At 37.3% G+C, this 18,169-nt stretch overlaps 1 protein-coding gene across 2 annotated transcripts in view; it reads right to left on the bottom strand.

Moving 5' to 3' along the window:
- LOC132607164 (serine/threonine-protein kinase CTR1-like) overlaps positions 1-18,169 on the bottom strand; it is a 32,779-nt gene that overhangs the window by 1,300 nt on the left and 13,310 nt on the right. Inside the window, exons 2-13 of one of the 2 annotated variants that reach the window (XM_060321016.1) lie at positions 14,758-15,059; positions 14,527-14,671; positions 14,199-14,302; positions 12,803-13,011; positions 7,515-7,895; positions 7,307-7,347; positions 6,876-6,944; positions 6,617-6,717; positions 6,441-6,525; positions 6,255-6,353; positions 5,080-5,148; positions 4,222-4,353 (exon numbers count right to left, since the gene is read on the bottom strand). In XM_060321016.1, the coding sequence (XP_060176999.1) occupies positions 4,222-4,353; positions 5,080-5,148; positions 6,255-6,353; positions 6,441-6,525; positions 6,617-6,717; positions 6,876-6,944; positions 7,307-7,347; positions 7,515-7,895; positions 12,803-13,011; positions 14,199-14,302; positions 14,527-14,671; positions 14,758-15,059 (1,737 nt within the window). Of the gene's footprint in view, positions 1-4,221; positions 4,354-5,079; positions 5,149-6,254; positions 6,354-6,440; positions 6,526-6,616; positions 6,718-6,875; positions 6,945-7,306; positions 7,348-7,514; positions 7,905-12,802; positions 13,012-14,198; positions 14,303-14,526; positions 14,672-14,757; positions 15,060-18,169 lie in introns of both variants that reach the window. The other variant, XM_060321015.1, reaches the window with a different exon arrangement.

Genomic DNA, 18,169 nt, shown 5'->3' with positions numbered 1-18,169 from the left:
ATTAAAAATAAAAAGGGAAACAGTTCAACAATCATAAGGCTCTTCAGATGGTCCTCTTATCTGATCTTTCAAATCAAACTTGTAGCAGAAGCTAGAAGGCAAAATACATGGTTTCCACCCTGAACTATACCTGAAAAGTCGAATTCACACTCCAACTAATCGAGCGATCTATTACCCCCTTATCCTTATTTAAAGTGGAACTTATACCACCCAAAAGCTGACGTGGCAAAAAACTTAAATATATATAAAAATAAAAAATAAAAAAGGCGCGTCCAAATCTAAATTAACCCCCCCACCCCAAAAAAGAAAAAAGAATAGTTTTTTTTTTTCCACGCCCCCTTCAGTTTCTTCATTATCATACCCACCATCCTCTCTCTTCTTCTCTGCGCAAAACGTAGCTAAAAGAAAACCAGTTCCAACACCAGTGAACGTCCAGGTTGCTAGGTTATTCGAGGGGTATCATTTGTGGTTCCTATTTTTGGTTTCTGTCGCCTCTGAGTTTCCCCGGTCAATAGCTCCGGTTGTCGACTAAATTTTTGCTGTACAAACCACTATTTGAAGCTCTTCTTGTTCACCCAAATTCATGAAAAAATTTGCAGCTGTTGGATGTCCATGTTCCCCCGTTCTTCCAATATTTTCCGATTTTTGTTTCATAAAGCTTGCCTCTGTCTCTTTGTGTAGATTACTGGTTATTTGGGTGAATATTTAAACATATGAGCAGTTGGATGCAAGAGAGCATTTTGAATCCAATTTGTGTAGCTTGAATTTTCTGGTGATTGAAATGATATTAGTGGAGGGTTTGAAGGTGGGTGATTAAATATATGATCTGTGCTTTGATTCTTGGTGGTGGAAGAATGAATTTGGATAAATTTGTCAAGTCTGGATTGTCTAGAAGAAAAAGATGAAGCAAACAGGTATTTGCGGGTTTCCTTAAATTGGTGATTTGAATGAGAACTAGAAGCAAAATTGGAAGAAGATGGTCTGTTGGAAATTATTGTTGAAGAAGAAGAATGGTGTGGGGCGTCGGGGCGGGGGTGACGTGGTTGAAGCTTTGATGGCTAAAATCCGTTTTTTCTATTGAAGAGCCTATTTTAACTCATAGATCCATAAATCCAATGGAGTTTGCTGAGATTTAGTAGTAATCTAGTTTTCAGTCCAAAAGAATTAATTTTTTTGTGGGCACCATTGAAGCAACGTAGCATCACCAATGCTCCGTCTCATCTTCTCCGGCAAACTGGGTTAGCAACCACGTGTCGCTGACGTGTCGCGCGCGTGTGGAACACTCCCACACCTGAGACTGGTTTTCAGTTCTCAGGGAGTAAAAAATATCAGTTTTAGATACATAAGGTGTGTAATAGGTCGCTCATATAGTTTAGGTGTGATATCGACATTTTGGGTATAGTTTAGGGGTGTTTTGATGTATTTTGCCGAAGCTAGAATGTACTATATCAAAGAGGTCTCAACAATCGTGAAGCATGATATCATCTCATTTGGTCTTTCATAAATCAAACCGTAGCAAAATGCTAGAATGTACAAGTTCAACTGTTCAAGCACTAATGCATATGCACAACATGAAAATTAAAGTCAGTATTTACGACAACAGAATGGTCAAAAGGTTGTTGCCATTAAGATATCCACAAACAAGATTTTAGTGCCCCTCTTATATTTGATTGTAGTTAAATAGCGGTAATTAAAGCAAAATAAATAATTCAGAAAAGTGATAGGACACCCATACCCATTCATTTGGTTTCCCCGGATTAATTGGTTCGAATATATAAATCATCCATACCGGTTCTGCTCTATTAAGGCCCATTTCTTCTTCTTCTTCATTTTTTTTTCCTTTTTTTGTAATGAGGTATTAAGGTCCGTGTCATACAATATGAATTATCTATGAAGACAAATTAGGGATTCCCTTAGAATTAAAAGTTCTTTAAATCAAACACTTATTTCTACATGAACATAGGCGTCTCTAACCCGATTAAGAGAACTCCTCACAAACATTGGACACAACAGAAATGTAATGACTAAGCCTTAACACTTGACTCCAATTAGTTAATGTACCCTATATAGATCTTTTGATTCTATTATGTTTATTCTTATATAAGCTTGTGTTGATCTTTTGAGACAACTTCTCTTAGTGTACTTGTCCCCTTTTATCACCTTCAACCTGCATTTTGCCGCACCTGCAGACTGGTGCATATGGAGGTCTACAAGAGCATGACGAAACTGTCTATTTACTTTAATATACTCTTTAAAGGCTTTTGATATTCAAAATTCATTTGTTGGTAACTTCCTTCATAACTGTCTTTTTACTTTAATAGCTCTTTACACATTTCATTCAACAATCACGACTTTTCTGGTTTTTTTTTTTTTTTTTTTCTTGGGGATAAAGGCAATCATGACTTTTCTAGTTGAACCCCTAAGCATCTAAATGCACCAAATACTTCTCTTATTACTTTCTTAATGCAACTTGTCATTTACTTCCTCAGAATATCTACATTAGCTTCTAACTCCCATTCAACTTCCTTCTATGGCCTCTAGTCCCATGGGATCTATTGGACAAAGGTTGTCCTACTATTCATATCAACCAAATTTTCATTTTAGTTTTCTCGTCTAATTCTATTTGTAGTGCATAGACACTCATGATGTTAATTTCATAATTTTCCTACAATAAACTTAATGAGATAATCTTATAGTTAATTCTCTTCACTTCTAGAGCTTTATTTTAAATCCTAACGCTGCAATGAGTCCATCCCCTTTCTAGTTTTATTTATCCCACCATACTACAATTTATAACATAAGTTGCCGATCTCCCTAGACTTCCCAATCCACACCTTTTTTCGGAAGTGGTATGTTATTGATGTCAAAACCAGCACTAAAAAAGTGCCGTGATTACATCCAAAAAGAGAAAGAACGTGAGGCCTAGCTATCCATACAAAAGAATATATGAACTGTAACAGGGTTTCAGCATCCTCAATTACATCCATTTTTACACCAGGAAGAGACCATAAAAATACAATCAGATTTAACTTTCCAACTTGAGCGCTCTTTTGTCCGTCAAACATCTTCTATTCCTCTCCTTCCAGATACTCCACCATATGCTAGCAGGTATCCACTAATTCTATTTGCTTTCTCATCAACAAGTTTATTACAACAACCGATTCGAATCTTATCTCTTGAGAATTAGTTTGTTTGTCCCGGTCCACTAATATGCGACAAGCTTTTCCTATCTAGCACCACATCCATACGTCAATGTGGTTGTCAAGAATGGAACTTGGGCCTAACTCAACCCCAAAAGCTAGCTCATGAGAGGAGGACTGTCCAAGTCCATATAAGGAGATCAAGGACCACTTATCCCACCGATGTGGGAGAACTCGACCCCCCCCCCACCCCCCACCCCCGCGGTCAGGACTAGACACCTGGAGCGTGGACCATATAAGACAGGAAGCCCAACATCGGAAACAATGAATTGGGATTGGTCTGGCTTTGATACCATGTAAAGAATGGATCTTGGGCCTAACTCAACCCAAAAGCTAGCTCATGAAGGGAGGATTGTCCAAGTCCATATAAGGAGACCAAGGAGCACTTATCCCACCGATGTGGGAGAACTCAACAATGGTCAGACTAACTTCTTTACCCACGCCTGTATATGGTGCGGGAAACCTTGCCTACAATTTCTCTTACCTAAGGGGGAGATGTGATGAAACCCCTAGTTCACTTAACACTATGCCAGATTGCTGATATAGCACGTGTCTTGGCAAGCACACATTAACAAATACAGTATTTAGATGATTCATCATAATTAAACTACTTTTATGCTGGACATCAACTTAACAACTTTCCTAATTTGACAAACTATATACATATGTTACACAAAATATGAACAACTATTAAAAGACCACACAATAAGAAAAATTAAAACCTACACGGAAATGGAAAGTAGTATCCCTGGACTTGTCCATTCAATGGCCTAAGACGTTAACTACATGAACAAGAGAGGTAGATGACGTAAAGCAAATTGTAAGGGCTCATCCCAACTTGTGGTGCCCTATTTCCGGGCAGAACCATATGAGCCAACTCATTTTCACATTCCAAGAGATAGCCTTAGAACCTTTCAGTTGATATATTTGCTATTCCCCACTAGATTGCATTGTTTATATCATCATTTCTATCTAAAATACTCTTTAACATAAAAAACTTCAAACTATAACAAATACAAACCTGTGACGCATTCAAATTACTCCATGGTTGTTGGAGTGTTGCCAGCTCCCATAAAATGACACCAAAGCTGTATACATCAGATTTCTCATTTGATGGCTCATCACGAATAACTTCAGGCGCCATCCATTCCGGCTGTCACAATAAGCACCAACTCATTTTTTTTCTCATTAAATCATATCAAGAAACAAGCCAAAGACCAACAGAATATAAAGGCACCAGATTTGCAACAACAACATACCCAGTGTGATCCCACAAGTGAGATCTGGGGAAGGTAGGGTGTACGCAGACCTTACCCCTACCTTGTGAGAGGTAGAGAGGCTGTTTCCGATAGACCCTCGGCTCAAGAAAAGCATTGTCAAAAACAGGTTTGACATTACAAGAGTAAAAGCTGTGGTGAAAATACTGTAGAAAAGGTCTACTGTAAAAGATTTGGCAGATTTTATCAATCTCAGAGGCATCTCATGGACAATGCCTAGTAAGATTGGTGTCTCTTTTTAGTTGGGAGGAAGCTGGTGCAAGAAACAGAGATAGATGGAAGATGATTCCTGCTTGTATTTGGTGGACTATATGGAGAGAAAGGAATGACAGATGTTTTGAAATAGGAGTGGCAATGTGTCAACTGTATATTGTTGTTCTGCTTTTGGTGTTCTAAAGTTTACTCTAATGAAACTGAGACAATACTAGATTTTCTAGGGTCTGTCTAGAATTGTAGGCTCAGTTCTTGGAAGTTTTTTTTTACTCCTCTTTTGTAAATACGGTTTTTCCAGTACTACCTAAGTACTGTTATCAATACAAATGTTACAAGTTTACAAAAAAAAAAAATGTAGAAAAGGCACCAGAGTTGAATCAAGAATTTACAGTTCCGGCAGCAGTCTTTGATGAAAGGAATGTATTCTCTTTCAAACGAGAAAGACCAAAATCACAGACCTGATGAAGACAATAGACAAGTGAGAACATTTAGTACCTTTTACTGATAAAGAGAGAGAATAGCTTCAAATAAATATCCATATTCTGGCCAAACTCAAGAGCAAATTATAATGTTAACTTGCAATTTTTTTCTCATCATTAAGCATCAATAACAACTAAACCTAGAGGTAACATAAGAGATAGTCACACTACATTATGCGTACTGCTGAGCTATAAAGAACAGAGCCTCCTTAAAAATCCCGGACATTCAAAATGCCTCCTCTTTTTCAAGCAAATTCTTAATCAGGTCGTAAGACTTTTGAGTTTTGTTTTAATCTTTTTCGATTGGGTTTGAAAAGTCAAATTGAATGATCAAGAAATTAATCTTTTCCTTTGATGGTTCAAGTTGATTTGATGGTTCAAGTTGATTAAAAGGAAGAGGACCAGACACATATTTCCAGACTAAGAGGAGGCGCATCTACAGAAACTAATTCACCAAGAGGTTGATAAAAGAGGACAAGATATGTTATGGAAAAAACATGAGAAGAAAATTCGAATGACAAGCTAAACTAGAAATAGATTTCTTCCTCCTCATATTGACTCCAAAATTTCTTGAAACATGCTGGATCCATGGCAGTTGAAAGACCACTGTTGATGGTAAATGTCTAGAAGGTCACAAAGAAAGATTATGGACCAACGTTCCTCCAAAATGTAAAATAATGTATAATGATTTTTCCTTAATACAGAATTTTCAAAATATATCCACTCTTGTCCATTTCATGGAATGCAATGTTAATTCTCCATCCACTGAGAAATCTGATAAATACTTGCAGCTGCAGGTTCACCACTTGCTTTATGTTCTTTAGTTGGAAAGATTATGCAACTATCACTTCTATATGTTTCTCTCTTGACCCTTGGGAAAAAGTGAGGAAGTTGGCATTGAGGAGACCTCTCAAAGGGGAAAAAAAAATGCACTCTCCAGAATGATGCTTTCTTCAGATTTGACTACTCTGACAGCCAAGTCTCAGAATATATCATTTTTTTTAAGATTGCCTAGTCTGAGAATATATCAATCCTGAAAAATAGGATTGAACCTTTATGCTAGCTAAACAAGTTCTTACTCTCACCTTCACTGTATATTTTTTGTCCACTAGCAGATTTGGAGATTTTAAATCTCGGTGCACAATGGGAGGATTGCGTTTGTGTAGATAATTCATCCCATTTGCCTGCACGGGATCATAGTCAGAGATTAGCCCCAATTGAAAAAAATTAAAATGAGAAAGCGGAGGGGAGTAAGACACATTTATCCATACCACATCGTAAGCCATACACAACCGACGCTTTTCATCCAACATCTCTCTTGCACCAGGTTTATGAAGAAGTCTAAATAAGCTACCCCTGAAATTCATGATAACATGGAAACGGTCAGCTAAATTGGGTAAAGCATAACGCTTTCTCTAATAATCTGAATGCGGGAATACGTTAAGACCTCGACAAATATTCTGTAACTATGGACAAATTTGGTCGCTGAATGACAGCACCCATAAAAAGTACAATATTTGGATGTCGCAACCGCTTCATAATTGCAACCTAGGACAACCAAAGAAAAAACAGAATTAGAAGAGCGTAGAAAGCAAAACAAATAATATAACTGGTGTCTGCTGATCTTTAATCTCCATGAATCTTGGTCCCTTTCTTGTTCTTCCTAATTTCTAGTTGGAAGTTGGGGGAGAAGGCACAAGACTTACCTCCCTCAAAAATTCCTTGAATCGCTCCGGATGAAAATCTTGTTCCATGAGAATCTTCACGGCAACGTCCTAAATGATACAAACTTCCATGAGATGCAATCAGGAAGGAATGAACCAGCATACTATAGCAGACTTCGCATGGTTATATCTCCAATAGACATAAAAAATACTACCCCTCTTCCCTAAGATAAAAAGGATGAAATCTGGAAAAAGAAACAGAGAGGGTAAAAATTATTTGAGAGGGAGCTTCAGAGCTACCTTGCTTAAACCACAACAAAGATACGGTTCCCACCCCCACAAAAAAAAAGTACACTAGAGATGAAAAACTTTACACAGCATAAATGAATCTCTAAAGTAAAAGATACGTTGAGATAATTTTTTCCAGATAGAAGATTTCCTGAAACTGAGATCTAAATGGACAAGTATCTTACAGAGCCATTCCAATCAGCACGGTGAACAGTACCAAAAGACCCTGAAAATAGACAAACTCTGTTAACTAAATAAAATTAGAATGTTAAGGTACTATAGAATCCCAATATAGTGTTTTCCCCTCAAACGTCCCAACGTAATTAACATTTAACCAAGGGATCACAGAGCTTGCAGTATTCAAATGGCTAAAACCAGCAGACATAGTTTTACCTGCCCCAATTTTCTCCCTCAGAACCAGATCATTCCACGGAATATTGAACTCTTCTACATCAAGAGCAAGTTCTTCACTTGTTGTACCAGAAACGACATGACCTCCTCCAGCAAGAAACCTAGTATCTGCTCTTGAGTGAGATAATACCATCAGTTGAGCATCTTCCCGTATTGGAGGGACATGATTCACAAGAACCAGGTCCGTGTCCATACTTGGAGGATTATACATTTTCGAAAGTTGAGATTCTTTATCTCGTCCATTTTTCCATGCATTTAATGGAGACAGAGGTAACCGAGAAATTTCAGCACGATTACTTGAACTAGGGACTGCATTGTTTCTATCCATGCAACTTCTGTCTGATTGTTTTGCATCTCCATCAGCTGCAACTCCTGCGCCAAATACTAATCATTATGAAATCCCTGAAACAGGACTTGATGGACCTAGTATGCACTAACGAAACAGAAGAGAAATTGTCCATAAACAGAATAGTAATATTCTATTTGCACAAATTAAAGAAAGAATTCATACTTTATTAAAACTTAATTTCCTAATTAAGGTCAAGGCACAAGGTAGAGACACTACTGCTATGAAGTTGTCTTTGCATATTATAAAGTTTAGGTTGACCCGAAAAGAAAGAAGGGAATATTGCGATCCAAAAAGAGCGAAGTATATAAATATAAATGTATATATGCAGATATATAAATATAAATGTATATATGCAGATGAATTTCCAAAGGTTGATCGAAATTCTCTACAAACAAAACTCAACACTCACTAGATAGGACTTGTGGAGGTGGGAAGCAAGGAGAAATGGAGCTTTTCCAATTAAAGTCATACTACCACAAGCTTTTGGCGAGGAAGGATGAGCTTCATTTTTTATTTTATTTTTGATAAGGTAAATAATTTTATTAACAATTGGGGAAGCCCCGTATACAAGCCGTATACCAAAAGAAGAGAACCTACATCAAATATGGTTCTCAACAAAAGAGATCCAATCCTCTATACAAATAGGGACCTCGAAAGTACACCAAAAAGAAACTAGAGACAACACACTACTTTGCATCTTTACAAAATCTTGTTCCACCCCTTCAAAAGCCCTCCTATTTCTCTCTTTACAAATGACCCACATGATTGCTAATGGGCCACCCTCCATGCCCTTCTGCTTCTCTTCCCTCTATTATGAGACCAACTTTGCAAAGCCTCCTTTACTGTGCCTGGCATCACCCATTGCATCCCAAACAAATTAAGGGCCACCCTCCATAACCGACTAGCCACCTTGCAGTGCAATACAAGATGATCTACACTTCCGCCTGTACTCTTACACATAAAACACCAATTAACATAGGTGATCCTCCTCTTCCTCAGATTCTCCGCTGTCAAGATCACACCTCTTGCCGCCAACCAAACAAAAAACCATACCTTCCTCCGTGCTCTAGGGATCGAAATATAATCATGACGGAAAATACACTCCTCTCTCACTAATAGTCTCTTATAGAAAGAGCTAACAGTGGATAAACCATCTCCTCCATACATCTGATAAGTTGTTAGGTGTGACTAGCCCTTACAATAACTCACTCAAATTGTAAAATTCTTCCATCTCCCGATCATGAAGGTTTCTTCTGAATCTTAAGTCCCAATGAATAACCCCCTCATGAGACCTACAAATTTGTTGGACTGTCATCTCTCTTTGGCATGAAACACAATATATGTTAGGGAAGGCTTCCCTCAACTAGTTCTCCCCACACCACTTGTGAGCCCAAAAGTTAATCCTACTTCCATCTCCAACCTTAAATGATACATGTCTACAAAATTCTTCCCACCCCTTCATAATACTCCTCCGCAACCTACACCCAAATGGAGTTATAATGTTTCAAGACCTCCATCCCCCTTCTATTATCCCATACTTTTCTGCTACCACACCCCTCCAAAAAGCATTCTCCTCCACACCAAATCTCCATATCCACTTTCCAACAAAACTTTATTAAACATCTTGAGATTTTTCACTCTGAGACCTCCCCATTCTTTTGGAGATGTGACAACTCTCCAGTTCACAAGATGATGCTTCTTAATGCCATCCGCTGTATCCCATAAGAAGTTACGCTGAAGTCTTTCCAACGTTTTAGAGCCTGTTTGGATGGGCTTAAAAAAAGCAGCTTATAAACTGGAAACAGCTTATAAGCCAAAAAAAAATAAGTTGGGGTAGCCTAACTTTTTTTTTTTGGCTTATAAGCTGTTTTCAGCTTATAAGCTGCTTTAGATAAGCTAAGCCAAACGGGTCCAATTAATTTTTTGGGCTTATTTTAAGCACAAAATGACTTTAAGCTGGCCAGCCAAACACTCAAAAAAGCTGAAAACAGCTTATAAGCAACTTATAAGCCAATCCAAACGGACTCTTAGTCACTTTGCCAGGAGCCTACAATTAGGGCTGTTCACAGTTTTGGTTAAAACCAAAACCAAACCGAAAATTTAACCAAATCGAATAAAATAACCGACATTTGGTTTAGTTTGGTTTGGTTTGGTTTTAAATTTTAAAAACCGATAATATTTGGTTTGGTTATGGTTATAGTAAAAAATAACCGAATAAATAACCGAACCAAACCGATAATTATATACATAAAATTTATAATTATTTATATGTATAATATTATCTTTTCACAAATAATTAAAGATATTTTATACCTTTTAATTATTAATTTAATTTTGATCTACTTATTTTTAAGGCCCATGTCTTAAAAGAATATGTCCAACAATCCAAGCCCAACTCTAATAAGTCGTAAGCATAAGGGTTGTTTGTATTTTGAAACCTCTATTTGACTTGTTCTTTTGAATCTAAACTGCGTTGCAAATTTGGTCCACCTGATTTGCCAACAGCGTGTCTTTCCCTCAATATGCAGCAAAGTTCACCCTTGTGGGCTATGAGGAAAAAAGAGTTTCATAAGAAATTTGAAGAATGTAGAGAGAGAATATTTGAATTGTCACGGCTAGTCATAAACCGAAAAACCGAACCAAACCGAACCAAACCGACAATAACCAAACCGCTGGTTATTATTTTACTTGGTTTGGTTATGGTTTTAGACATTTAAAAACCGACTAAATTGGTTTGGTTATGGTTTTAACCAATAACCGACCCAAACCGAACCATGAACACCCCTACCTACAATAGTGACATGAAATACGCAGGAATGCTGGAAAGTGCTTTTGATCAAAACTTCCTTGCCCCTTTCGATAAGTACTCTTCTGCCATCCAGCTAGCCGCTTCTCTACTATCTCAATCACGGGATTCCACACTGCAAGATCTTTGTTGGAAGCACCCAAAGGTAGACCCAAATAGGTAGTAGGTAGAGCACCCACCTTGCAATTCAGTACCTGTGCCATCTCTTCAATGTTATCCACTACTCCCACTGGTGTGATTTCACATTTTTTGTGATTGATCTTAAGTCCCGACACAACCTGGAACCAAATAAGGATCTGTCTCAAATGATCTAACTGGGACATCTCTGCATCACAGGAAGGATGAGCTTCATGTATTAATTTGGATTCCTAGCACACCTAAAAAGGTGTGCTTCACTTGGTTGGCATAAAGGGAGCAGATCTGACAGCTGAAAACTCGAGGAAGAAGAGGATCACATATGTTAGCCAGTGCTTTATGTGCAGATGTTCAAGCGAAAATGTGGATCACCTCTTGTTAGATTGTCAGGTGGATGCCCGATTATGAGTTGTCTAGAACTAGCTCGGGCTGCAATTGACCCTGCCAAGTTGACTGAATAAGCTGCTCCTTTAGATCAATAAGAGAAGAAATAGGGCATAGGATGTTGCCCCTACACATCATGTGGGTCTTGTGGAAAGAGCCAAATAGGCGAGCTTTCGGGGGAATAGAAAATTTGCACATTTGAGGAATAGCCTTTTATTCTTAGTTAGCTTTTGGTGCACCCATGAGGTCCCTGTTTGTACATAAGATAGGACTCATTTGTAGACATCCATATTTTTCTTTAGGCTTTCTACTTTTGGGTATACTACTTGCATACGGGAGTTTCCCCAAATGAATAAAATCATTCACCGTTTCAAAAATAAATATACAAGTACCTATATAAAAGAACAATTCAATCTTCAAATAAACTCAAATATCAACATCTTACATTGATATATGAAGTTAGTATCCAGCCTTTTGATGAAAAGTACATACATATTATATGTGTTTATGTGTGTGTGCGCGCGAGCGCGTATACGCATAAAAATGATTAATCTTCCAAAAAAACAAATATTAACACATAAACTTCATAAATGGAGCTAGTATCAAGCATTTTAATCACATTACCTAAACCAGAGAATAAATCAAAGAAAAAAAGAACATAGAACAAGAAGATGGGCTGTCAAAATTAAAAACTATGGTCTAGACTGAAGGCATTCTGGTACCCGATAAGTGGCCAGGCTTGGCATTCTGAAAAACATACATCTTACAGCTGGAGATGTACTGGCAGATAAAGAAAAAGAAGCAACAGTAGGCTGTGAGGGGGAGCAAGGATGCCAGCAGAAGCGTCTACGATGGGTTTAACTCAAAGTGGCTACCGCCAGGAATAAACATGTACTCAGGGAAAAAACAAAGGTTGCTGGTCTATTTGACTATGAACAATGTTCAAGTACCATTCCTATAAGAGGAGTTCAGCGTAATCTTGAGAAATCGCAGGGGAAGTGCCTTGCGTTTGATGAAATAGAGAAAAGATCTGTGTTATGGGTTATGACCCATTACAGATCCAAATGGAAAGGCATGTACTTTACTAAAATGAAATGCCACAAAAAGTTAGTCCCGGGAACAAAATAAACAAAAAGCAAGATATTTTCTTCAATACTGTGTTATGCCATTTAAAGAGTAGAATAAATGCTTGGAATCACTGAGGAACTCTAGATTCCCAGTGAAATCAGGTATTCAATTATGTTTTAGGTCATTACAATGTTGAATAAAGTTATAAGCAAGCTGAAAGTATACTCCATTCAAGTATGACAAGTAACTACATATACTGCCAAAGTTTTCAGGAGATTCTAATAAGTTTGACAGATTATCAGATCCCAAACACTTCTGATCCCAAATGAAAGGAAACTTCGGACAAGGAGTATTTTGGTGGAATGCAGCATGCTAGACTGAAGCAATTTTAAATTTGTGTATGAACCTGAACATCTCTCAACATATTATGGCAAAGGCCAAGTAAAATGTCGGGAAAAGGATAATTCAAAACAATCAAAATAAACACCAAAGATATTTCGTTTAAGGAGTTAAGAGTTAGATAATCACCAGCTGCAGAATCATCAAACAGTAGATTAAGTGATTGACTATCCAAGAAATACTGTTTGGCCAGTGACCTGAAATCAATTGTAGGTTCAACTTGTCTGTATCTCGGGAAGCGCAAGGGTGAAGAAATTGAGATGGAAGATGGACCATTGAGCAAGGAATCCGGTTCGCCTAGAGCTCCTGGCTTACCGATCAAATCAACCAGGTATTCCCTGTGTAGTCAAGAGTACATGTCAATACTAGCATTCCTTCCTAATATGAGGCTAATCAAATAGCACACAAATGTATAGCATAATTAGGACTATATACATATATATATATATATATATATATATATATATATATATATATATATATATATATAAAATATATATCTATCATGTAAGCTGAATCCAGCAGAATAGTTCAACAGAGGAATATAACAGACATCTAATTACTAATCTAATTCCAACTTAAACTAGCACTGAAAAAAAAAATCCCTGTTATTTACTACACCATCTGCTTTGGAAATCTGATTCTAGTTGCTTCTAGTCCTTTGGTTCTTCTTCTCAGCATTTGGGGCTGAGCTGAAGAAGAGAAGGATCTTCGTTGCATTGGAATTTGGATCATGAATTTAGAATCTGAGTGATTAAGACTATGAGAAATTAAGGTACGATTCCGATCTCGTCAACAGTGTATCAGTTTTTTAAGGTTTCTTTTTTAAAATTTTATCTCTGCATATTAGTAATGAACTACCGTTCCACTCAAATATCTTAATTCCAAAATCTCTAAGAATGGTGCAGCAGGTACTACGAGAAGCAAACTTCTGCTAGGTTTATTTAGTTCATAACTAGAAGTAGAGACTGAATCTTTCGAGATACGTTTTATCGCACCGGGAAGGTCACATATTACAAAAATAAATTTTGCCATAGTCATTTTCTTAGTACATATATATGTTGAACTGCTTTATTTGACAAGTGTATCATATTTTGAGCTTCTTGTTCTTCACCAGCTTTACGTAATCGAAGAAAGCATAAACCAGTAGTGTTAAGAAAAATTGGAAGTTCAGCATAGGATAAATAAAATACCAGGTAAAAGAATTTTAACCAATGCAGTCAAAAAGGCAGAAAGCATTTATACAAGGTTATCAGCAGAGATGCATAATAGCACTAGTAAACTAAATCTTGATCATTTCATACAAAATACATGAGGGGTAACAGTTTTCCAAACAAAAGTAAGTGGCAGCATCAATTACCGTCTGGTAAGGCTCCAACACCCAATCTCCAAAACTATACTTATCATCTAGCACAAAGGTATACAAAAGGTGAATTGAGCCTTCTTTCCCATTTTCTATCCCAGTAAGAATTTTTCACATGAACTAAAGATGATAACATACACCATATATGATCTGAACTTTTACCTGTCAAGTCCTAATTGAACTAGACATGAGGAAGCATCAGAGCTATTACAATATTTACATCCCCTGGCAATTCGACATGGTAAATCAATGATGTCAGCTAGCACCTGTAATGATCACATTGAAGTTAATAATAAAACAGCAACCTTGTACAGGACATCCAAGCAAAGACAATATGTATTGCAAAGAATATACACTCCAAGGGCATAAGAAATCAAAACTACATACACTATTAGTAAGCTTTCTATTTAGTGAGGAAATATACCATTAGCCTGATTTTATCCTTAGGATCCTTTAGAAATTAGATCTACTGACTTAAACAGGTACATACTTTAAAAAGCAAAGCTCGATGCTTGCAAAGCCCAACAGACAGGGTACCAATGGGAAGCACGATAGTTCCTAGACAATCCTTCAGGTCATCACTGCACTCCTTCGACAGGGAAACCAAGTCATCTTCTCCAGCAGGAGCCGCACCCCTTTTAGAGAGAATAAAGCTAATTACATAAAGAAAAAGAAAAAAGCGTGTCTGTGGAGCTTCTAAGAAAAAGCTTTTAGTACTCACCCCATATGATCGCAAACCAGCTTGGCAAGCTGATCAACAGCTTCTTTTCTGGCGATGCGACTAGAGGTCATGCTACGAATCCTATTCTGTAGTTCCTTCAAGCTGGGATCATTACACTGATCAATTAAAATCACTTCAACAGATGGTGCTTTAGAGGGAGCAACTGCCTTCAATGATTCAATTGATGGAATACGGCCACTTTCTTGCAGAACTGAACAGACAGTCCAAACATATGGATCCATCCCAAAAATGCAATATAATCCATCAGGGACTTTGTCAAAGTACGACAAGCATCCATTTATCTGGCATAGAACAAAGAGACATAGCAAACAAATGACTTTAGAAATGAAGACCTGGAAAATCTTTTTTTTTTTTTTTGATAGGTAACTGAAAGAATTTTATTGAAGTAAAGAGGGGTCCAACTTTAAGAAAAAACTGGATGGAAGTACATCTAAAAGATAAGCTTTACAGTGAGTGTAAAGAACTAAGAAACTCAGCCAACGCCTCCGGTTCTAAAACATTTGCCGAGGCTATGTTGCACCAAAAATTAAGCAAAAATATACATTTGTGTTTTAGATTAACTACATTGTCCTTTTTGTTATCAAAAACTCTAGCATTTCTCTCTTTCCATACGACCCACCAAACTACTGCTGGTATAGACTTCCAGATGTAACCCGACGCTTTATGCAAATCCTGTTTGTGCCATGAGAGGAGAAAATCAACCGTACTCCTAGGCATGCACCATTTGATACCAACATGACACATAATAAAATGCCAAATCTGACTGGTAAAGCTGCAATGCAGAAATAAGTGGTTCGCATCTTCCCAATCCCTTCCGCATAGAGAGCAACAATTACAAAGTATTTTGCCTTTCTTTTGCAAGTTGTCAAGAGTAAGGCATTTTCCATGAGCTACCAACCAAGCATTGTCTCAATTGAAAATGAGCAGATCCATAAGCGCATAAAATGAGAAAATCACAATAGAAAGTCAATGTCTAGTCGATGGGTGAGTATGGCAACATTCAAAATATCATCAAGGTAATAAGAAGTAGCTCCTATTCTCACAAACCATGACACTAATAGAAGAATATGTGATCAACCTTCTTTTTTATCGTATCATTTTCTAGGGACTTGCAGAAACAAGGAAGGGGATATATCAGTGCTGAGATCTCATTTTGAGTATAAGAAAGGCTTAAAACTTTTGAGGTAGTGTAAACAGCTCAGACTCATTGTATTTGGCAACAAAGAAAGAAGAAATAGAAAAGCAGAAAGAAGTAAAGAGGTGATCTAGATTGGCACTTTTTGGAAGTTCGACTCCCTCCATCCCCCTACCCAAGAGGCAAGAGCCCATTTGAGTCCCTCCCCACTTTGCTCCTTTAGTGACCTGAACCCCCCAACCTTGGAGTTGGAGGTGGATTACAACTAGGCCATCCTTCCATTGTAAAAAGCCATCAATCCTCCATATTTATTTGACACTTGAGAGTCGACACATAGAAGAAAAACAAAGATGCTGTGAGTAGAATTATTAAGCTTTCTTGGAATTGGGGAAGGAAGTTACAGAAATGGACATTAGGCCTAACTCCACCCCAAAAGCTAGTTTATGCATATAGAATTATCTAAAATCATATAAAGAGACTACAATCTATACTCTAAACCATATGAAACTCTAAGACCCCCACAGCTTTGCCACACTCTCAACCAATATGGAACTAACATTTGGTCACATAGCCAGAGTTGGACATTTGGAGGGTGGATAATGTAAATACGGGTCCAACATTGGGTTACTCTATATAAGGGATGGGTCTGACAACGGAGAATTTAAGGAAGAGCAGAATTACATGTGTTAGTTGGTGTGTCATGTGTAAAAGTTTGTGCAAGACATGAATCACCTTCTTTCAGATCGTCAAATAGCTCTCGCTTATGGTGGAAAGTACTATGTTGGTTTGGTCTTCAATGGGTGATGCAGGCGCCGTAAAGAGGCATTGTTTAGCTGGATCTTTAGAAGAAGAAAGAGAAGGCGAAAGGTATAGACTGTTGCTCCACTAGTACTTATGTGGTGTATGAAGAGAGAAATAGGAGAGCTTTTGATGGACCAGAGAAGGAATTTGTACACTTGAGGAATAGCTTCCATCCCTTATTTCTTTTTGGTGTCATGTGTCATTTGTCGTTCATAAAAAATCTTCTTTTTTTTTTTTTTTTAACAATTCTACTATTTGGTATACTGCTTTTTTTTTTCCAAGTATTTCTTGATAGAAAAAAGGGATGGGTCTGGTTTTAATACCATGAATATACCTTGAGCCTACCTCACCCCAAAAACTAGCTTATGATGTGAAAATTGTCCAAAACCATATAGATAGACTATAATATAAATCCAAAACCGACGTGGGACTCTAACAAAGGATCCAAGCAGTCACGATATATAATAATTGTGCGTGTGTATTTGCATTTTGAAAAGCAAGTGCCTTGCCTGCTTAATCGTCAACTTTATGGCATGAAGACATTTGTAGTCTAAACCAAATCCAAAATTGAGTTATACTGTTGTCTAGCATAGGTTGTCTAAGGACTTCTAAAAGAGTTTTAAAATGTCCTGGATAACTCCACTTAATGTCAAAAGAATTTAGGTTGGATGATCAATTTTTTTCACATAGTATCAGAGCCAACATTTGGAACGCCCATCCTAACACCCATATGGCCATATTAAAGTTCATGTGTAAACAAAAATAGTATATGATATAGAGTCATTTGTTGTTCTACGTGCTTATAAAGGTCTCGACCATTTCACCTATTACCTTAAAGTTTTGTGGAACAGACTCTCACAATCCACCACTTAATCAGCTAAGACATTTGTAATTAGATGTGGATCCAGGATTGAACCTTATAAGCTCGAGTGCAAAATTCCATCAGAATTCAATTTATTTATTGAGTTCAAAGTCTATTACTCCCTCAGCTTCAAAATAAGTGTCCACTTAGCCTTTAGCACACCCCCTTAAGAAAGCAACTCCTCGTAGAAAAAAATAGGTATTTTAACTAAACTACCCTTAATTAAATGGTATTGGGATTTGGTCACTTACCACTTAATAAGGGCAAATGTGGAAAAATAAAGCTAATTCCTTCTTGATTACGTAAGTAGACACTTATTTTGAACCAAAATAAAAAGGCTAAGTGAACACTCCTTATGAACCGGAGACATACTATTCGTATTTATTTAATGAACTTTTCAAACATACACAGAGTTTGAGCTAAAGCTAATGGGTTAAGAGGAACCTGTAGCTTCTACACTACATCGACCCCTGCTTGTAATTTTTTTTTTGGGGGGGGGGGGGGGGGGGGGGGGAGTTAGAAATCATTGCTAACCAATTCCTCTTATTTCTCTCTTTTACCAATATAAATTGGTCAAAGTATTCCTAAAACAT

This window comes from Lycium barbarum, chromosome 8 (genome assembly GCF_019175385.1).
Source record: "Lycium barbarum isolate Lr01 chromosome 8, ASM1917538v2, whole genome shotgun sequence".
Lineage (NCBI taxonomy): Eukaryota > Viridiplantae > Streptophyta > Magnoliopsida > Solanales > Solanaceae > Lycium > Lycium barbarum.
This window is presented reverse-complemented; position numbering and strand designations above follow the sequence as displayed.